Source organism: Sardina pilchardus, chromosome 2 (assembly GCF_963854185.1).
Source record: "Sardina pilchardus chromosome 2, fSarPil1.1, whole genome shotgun sequence".
Taxonomy (NCBI): Eukaryota; Metazoa; Chordata; class Actinopteri; order Clupeiformes; family Clupeidae; genus Sardina; species Sardina pilchardus.
The window spans coordinates 45697393-45704892 of record NC_084995.1 but is presented as its reverse complement, the minus strand read 5'-3'; the positions used below and the strand labels follow the sequence as shown (position 1 = coordinate 45704892).

The 7500-nt window shown below is 48.6% G+C and overlaps 1 protein-coding gene across 1 annotated transcript in view; it reads left to right on the top strand.

Annotated features, from left to right (window-relative positions):
• Positions 1-7500, top strand: part of pitrm1 (pitrilysin metallopeptidase 1) — a 32616-nt gene that overhangs the window by 8031 nt on the left and 17085 nt on the right. The window contains exon 10 of the mRNA XM_062530806.1: positions 6307-6435. Coding sequence (XP_062386790.1) covers positions 6307-6435 — 129 coding nt within the window. The remainder of the gene's footprint in view (positions 1-6306; positions 6436-7500) is intronic.

The window sequence follows — 7500 nt, the reverse complement described above, 5'->3', positions numbered from 1 at the left end:
CCGACGTTGTTTTGAGGGTGAAACTTCGTTAAATATTTTCCTACGCGTTGTTGCGTTTGCCTTTGGGCGTACATTTTTTTTGTTGGCTTTGGTTTAATGTGAGAAATTGACTTATATGGTTTAAAGGTATTCGTCATAGCGTACCAACTAATATATATCGAGTGTCAGCCTACCGCCCTGTGCGTGTTATAAAAGGGACAACTAAGAACGCAAGTAGCCTGTAATATTTTGCATTTCTCTTTTGACTGGACAAAGGTTTCCCTGGTAGGACACAGTCGTTTGATTTTGCGATTTGTTTTGTTTTCCCCGCGAATTTTTGTATTTTTCGTCGGCGCAGTCACGGGGTACGTGGTTTGAGCAGTTGTCTCGGGGGCACTTCCAAGGTTTCGGCCTATTCCTATTTGGGGTTTTCCGTGCCTCTGGGCTTTTTGTGCGTAAGTACCCACTGCGGTACCCGTGTGAACACAGGTCTACGAATTATTTAGAATTATATTATTTAGTGGGACTTCCTTTGTTTGGTCATTAGGACTAGTGGCTACGTAGTTTGATTGTTGTATGTCTTGTTTGCGCACATAGGACCTTGATACTTTGTTGTTTATACTGGCGACTTGAATAATTGCTTTTGTTTGTTCGTCTGTGAAGCACTATGGCCGACTTAGATACATTTTACGCATGTCCCTCGGTGGTTCTTTTTGATAGCCTCACCAAGGACCAGTTAGTTCAGTTGGCGATTCGGTATGGGATAGAGCTCTCTGCTTCGGTTAAGAGACACAAAGATACTTTGAAAGGTTCTGTTAAGTTGAGCCTCATTGAGCAAGGTGTACTCCCTGCTGATAAAGTGCCGCTTTCACCTCTACCTGGCGGCAGTTCTTTTACTTATGACCAGCAGCGTGAATTGCTCCGTCTGCAATTAGAGAGTAAAAAGGTCGACAGAGAAACCACACTAGCGACAATTGAATTTCAGGCCAGGCGTTTGGAGTTGATGGTGGAGGGGAAATTGCCACCTGATACGGGTGGTGATTCTCCGCCAGTTCGTAAGTCTAACATAACATCTAACTTGAAGCTAGTGCCGCAGTTCAATGAGCGGGACTTGGATTCTTTTTTCAGTTTGTTTGAGAGAGTGGCTGATGCCCAGGGTTGGCCAGATGCTGATCGCACCCTTATGTTGCAATGTGTTTTTAGGGGGAAGGCGCAACGGGTGTATTCTGCACTTTCAGTTGAAGATAGCCGTGACTATCATAAAGTTAAAACTGCAGTTCTGAAAGCGTATTCACTTGTCCCCGAGGCTTACAGACAGCGCTTCAGGAATTTTAGAAGACGTTCTGAACAAACGTATGTTGAGTTTGCGCAGGAATTGCAATTGCAGTGTCAGCGGTGGTGTTCTGCTACTGATGTGGATGATTACGATGCATTGTTCAATTTAATGGTGTTGGAGCGGTTCACAACCACTTTACCTGTTCAGCTAGCAACTTACATTAATGAACATGATTTACTCTCGGTTTCTGAGGCCGCAGTGTTGGCGGACGATTATGAATTGACCCATAAATCCCGTATGTACAATCGAGGGAAACCTGACTGGCATCAGAGGAGTGATTATAGGCCTGCTCACTTCAGTGAGTCCCCGCCTCCTGTTAGGGGAGATGGACGTCCCGTTGGCGGATATGACTCGAGCTTGGTTTGTAATTATTGCCTGGGTAAAGGCCATTGGAAATCGGACTGCCCACTTTTACGTTCCAAGCATAAGCACCGGGGGGCGCCTGCTCGACCCACAGCATTGGCAGCTAGGCCTGCGATAACTGAGTTACAACAACGCACACAGTCATTAAATAAAGACACACTGATACAAAGCCATTATTTGCCTTTTATTTCCGATGGTTTTGTTTCTTTGGCAGAGAACACAGACACGGTGGCAGTTAAAATCCTAAGAGACACTGGGTCTTCAGAGTCATTTATTTTGCGCTCCGTTCTTCCGTTTGGTGATAATTCTGCTACGGGGGAAAATGTTCTGATTCGTGGCTTTGGTCCGAGCACCTTTTCCGTCCCACTACACAGTCTCAATTTACAAGCAGATCTTGTGCAGGGAAATGTCATTTTGGGTGTTTGTCCTTCTCTCCCAGTGGACGGTGTCGATGTGATACTAGGAAACAACCTAGCGGGTGGCGATGTGTGGAAGAGCCCAGTGCAGCCGCTGGTCTCTCGCTCGACGGAGCGTCATGACGTTGCGCAGGGCCCTCCTGATGTCCTCTCTGCGTGCGTAGTTACGCGCAGTGCTCTCCGCGCTGCAAAGGAGTTGGATGCGGATGGGGAGGCAGTTAGCACCCTCGAGTCTGCTCTTCCTTGGGAAAAGCTTCCCTCATCGTTGTCGCGGGAGGAGCTTGCAAAAGAACAGAGACAGGACTCCTCCCTGCAACCCTTGTTTGATCGGGTCAGTCCTGAAAAAGACAAAATAGAAAGTGGCTATTTTCTGAATGGTGAGATGCTCGTTAGAAAATGGATTCCACACTTTGGGCGTTATGTGGGGAAGCCAATGATGCAGATTGTGATTCCGGAAAGTGTCCGGCCGCTTGTTTTAAAAACTGCGCATGATAACATGGGGCACCTTGGCGTTAAGAAAACCTATGATTATCTGATGCAGTACTTCTACTGGCCACGCATAAAGCGCGATGTGTCCAAATTCATTCGTACGTGCCATACTTGTCAGCTGACGGGAAAACCAAACCAGGCTATTAAGCCTGTGCCTTTGTCGCCCATTGCAGTAGCAAGTAACCCTTTCGATCACCTTATTATTGATTGTGTTGGTCCCCTCCCCAAGTCTAAATCTGGTAATGCCTATCTTTTGACCATCATGTGCCAGACGACTCGTTATCCGGCTGCCTATCCCCTTCGCTCAATCAAGGTGAAACCCGTTGTAAAGGCGTTGACTCAGTTTATCTCCTTCTTCGGTATACCTAAGGTCATTCAGACCGATAGGGGCTCAAACTTCACGTCACGTATTTTCGGGGGGGTGTTGCGTCTGCTAAAGATAACGCATAACCAGGCGTCCGCCTATCACCCGCAGAGCCAGGGAGCGTTGGAACGCTTCCATCAGACGTTGAAATCTTTGCTTAGGGCATATTGTGTGAAACTGGCTGGTGATTGGGAAGAGGGGCTTCCTTGGCTATTGTTAGCCGCAAGAGAGGTAACTCAGGAGAGCACTGGGTTTAGTCCAAATGCTCTTGTCTTTGGTCATTCTGTGCGTGGGCAGCTAGCTGCGTTACACGATGATTGGGCTGCCGCTGAACCTCCGAAAAAGCTAACTGACTATGTTGACGGTTTTAAACGGAGGTTGTATGAGGCAGGTCGTGTCGCTCGTGAAAATTTGGAGAAGGCCCAAGGAAAAATGAAAATGTATTATGACCGTCGATCGGTCCAACGTGAGTTTCAAACTGGGGACAGGGTCCTAGCTTTGTCACCAGTAGCCGGCTCCCCGTTTCAAGCCAAATTTGATGGTCCGTATGAGGTGCTGCGGCGGGTGTCTAATGAAAATTATGTAATTTCGACCCCAAATAGACGTAAGCCCACGCAACTTTGCCATGTGAATTTATTAAAGGCCTACCATGAGCGGGAGAATGTAGAAGGCTTACCTGTTTTGCTGGCTGATGCTCCGGTTGTTTCTGATTCTCTTCCAGTTAACTCTGAGCTGGTGTTGGAGGGGGAAGAGCTGCGTGGCCCCGATGATGCAGTGTTGTTGGCGCGTTTGAAGAACTCTGAGTCTTTGCGTAAACTGCCAGAGCTGCTAGGCCACTTGCCCATTGAAATGCGCTCAGAATTAATTGTTCTCATTAATGAATTTAAATGTTTGTTTGCAGACAGGCCGTCTCAGACATCACTCATGCAGCACGATATTGATGTGGGTGACTCCGTACCCATCAGGCAACGTTTTTATCGGGTCTCTGTTGACAAGCAGAAACATCTGGAGGCTGAAGTACAGTATCTCCTTGAGAATGACCTCGCTGAGCCGTCCTCCTCTAGCTGGGCGTCTCCGTGTGTTCTTGTGAACAAACCTGACGGTACGTTCCGTTTCTGCACTGATTACCGTAAAGTAAATGCTCAGACTAAGCCAGACTCGTTCCCCTTGCCACGAATCGAGGACTGCGTCGATCAGGTCGGAGGTGCACGCTTCGTCAGTAAGTTTGACCTCCTTAAGGGGTACTGGCAGGTCCCCTTAACGGACCGAGCTCGGGAGGTGTCCGCTTTCATAACGCCTAAGGGGTTGTTCTCCTACAAAGTTATGAGTTTCGGGCTTCGTAACGCCCCGGCCTCGTTCCAGAGGCTGATGAATCGGGTGGTCTCGGGTTTAGACGGGTGTGCTGTTTATTTGGACGACGTCGTTTGTTACAGCGACACCTGGGAAAAACATGTTAAACACATCAGGGCGCTATTTAAACGTCTAGCAGCAGCCAATCTAACAGTCAACTTGGCAAAATGTGACTTTGCTCGGGCAACAGTGACGTACCTCGGCAAGGTGGTAGGGCAGGGTAAAGTGCGTCCTGTGCGTGCAAAGGTTGACGCGATTGACCGCTATCCGCCGCCATCCACCAAAAAGGAGCTTATGCGGTTCCTGGGCATGATGGGTTTCTACCGTTGTTTCTGTAGAGATTTCTCCACGGTTGTAGAGCCGCTAACTCGTCTGTTGAAGGCTTCAGCTAAGTTTGAATGGTCTGCCTCTTGTCAGGACGCGTTTGAGTCAGCCAAACGACTCCTCACCACCTCGCCGGTCTTGATGGCTCCTCAGTTTTCGAAGCCTTTTCAGCTTGAGGTGGATGCGAGCAACGTTGGTGCTGGGGCAGTGCTCTTACAAGAAGATGAAAATGGTGTTCGTCGGCCTGTTTCTTTCTTCTCTCGAAAATTCACTCCATATCAGTTGAAGTATGCTGTTATCGAGAAGGAAGCGCTCGCACTTATTTGGGGTTTACAGCACTTCGAGGTGTATATAGGAGGAAACACAATCCCAACTGGTTACACACACACACACACACACACACACCCCTGTGATTGATGTGCTGTGCTCTTGTTGTGTCAGCATCACTGAGGTGTTTGAGGGCTTCGTGTTGAGTCTGCACACACACACACACACACACACACACACACACACACACACACACACACACACACCCCTGTGATTGATGTGCTGTGCTCTTGTTGTGTCAGCATCACTGAGGTGTTTGAGGGCTTCGTGTTGAGTCTGCACACACACACACACACACACACACACACACACACACACACACACACACACACACACACACACGCCCCTGTGATTGATGTGCTGTGCTCTTGTTGGCAGCATCACTGAGGTGTTCGAGGGCTTCGTGTTGAGTCTACACACACACACACACACACACACACACACACACACACACATGCATGCACACACACACACACACACACACACACGCCCCTGTGATTGATGTGCTGTGCTCTGGTTGGCAGCATCACTGAGGTGTTTGAGGGCTTCGTGTTGAGTCTGCACACACACACACACACACACGCCCCTGTGATTGATGTGCTGTGCTCTGGTTGGCAGCATCACTGAGGTGTTCGAGGGCTTCGTGTTGAGTCTGCACACACACACACACACACACGCCCCTGTGATTGATGTGCTGTGCTCGTGTTGGCAGCATCACTGAGGTGTTCGAGGGCTTCGTGTTGAGTCTGCACACACACACACACACACACACACACACACACACACACACACACACACACACACACACACACACACACACACACACACCCCTGTGACTGATGTGCTGTGCTTGTGTTGGCAGCATCACGGAGGTGTTCGAGGGCTTCGTGTTGAGTCTGCACACACACACACACACACACACACACACACACACACACACCCCTGTGACTGATGTGCTGTGCTCTTGTTGGCAGCATCACTGAGGTGTTCGAGGGCTTCGTGTTGAGTCTGCACACACACACACACACACACACACACAGCCCTGTGATTGATGTGCTGTGCTCGTGTTGGCAGCATCACTGAGGTGTTCGAGGGCTTCGTGTTGAGTCTGCACACACACACACACACACACACACACACACACACACACACACACACACACACACACACACACACACACACACACACACACACACACACACAGCCCTGTGATTGATGTGCTGTGCTCGTGTTGGCAGCATCACTGAGGTGTTCGAGGGCTTCGTGTTGAGTCTGCACACACACACACACACACACACACACACACACACACACACACACACAGCCCTGTGACTGATGTGCTGTGCTCGTGTTGGCAGCATCACGGAGGTGTTTGAGGGCTTCGTGTTGAGTCTGCTCTCGTCTCTGATGATCTCGGGCCCCAATGCTCCCTTCTACCAGGCCCTCATAGAACCCAAGATCGGCTCCGACTTCTCCTCCGTGGTGGGGTAAGAGTGCACACACACACACACACACACACACACACACACACACACGCTCACACACATACTCACACACACATACACGCATTCAGACACTCATCAAATATACACACACGTACACAAGTATTCACACTCACATAAATGTGGGTGTATGATTTGTGTGTGTGAATGCATGTGTGTGAGGGTGTACATGAATGTGTGTGTACGTGTGTGTGTGTGTGTGTGTGTGTGTGTGTGTGTGTGTGTGTGTGTGTGTGTGTGTGTGTGTGTAAGGGATGCAACGGTTTTCAATAATTTATTGAACCGTTCGGTTTGGCCTGTTCGGTTCAATAGACTCACCTAAACCGCAATATTTCGGTATACGCGACATTAAACTTTTTATTTAATACAAGGTTATTGCACGCGCGTAGCCTGGGAGCGATAGCAAGGAGTGCTTAGGACCCGGGGGATGAGTTTTCTCTGACTGTTCAGCTTGCCTCTCGTCAACCTTGCAACAACCAATCAGAATTTTACTGAATTTCCCAAGACCCAATAAGCACGTTGAAATGCAAATGAAGGAGTCATGTGAGAAGAAACAAACTTTACCGGCGGCTGCACGATCATGGCGACATTCGAAGTAGCCTACGAACAAGTCAAAAAGACCGTCAGTAAACAAAGCACAGTGTGCAAGCACTGCTTCACAACGATCACCTAATAAAGGTAACACACCCAACATGTCGGCCCATTTGCGCCATCATCACCCGGCTGTAACCTTAAGTGGAGCAGCACGGAGAGCTAGTTTGCCACCGAAAACCCAACCATCCATTGCTGCAGCCTTTCGACAACAATATTCCTATAATTCCCAAAAACACAAAGACATAACGAATGCGATTGGCGTGTTCATAGGAAAAGACATGATGCCCTGCCTATACGGTGGTTTTGGGTATGGGATTTCGCTACATGATAAATGTTCTCGATCATCGCTTCAATATCCCCTCCGGCACGCATTTCAGCAGTAAGATTCCTGAACTGTACGAAATGTGTAAGAGAGAAGTTGAAAAAGTGACTTTTAAAGTTTACATTTTATGCAAC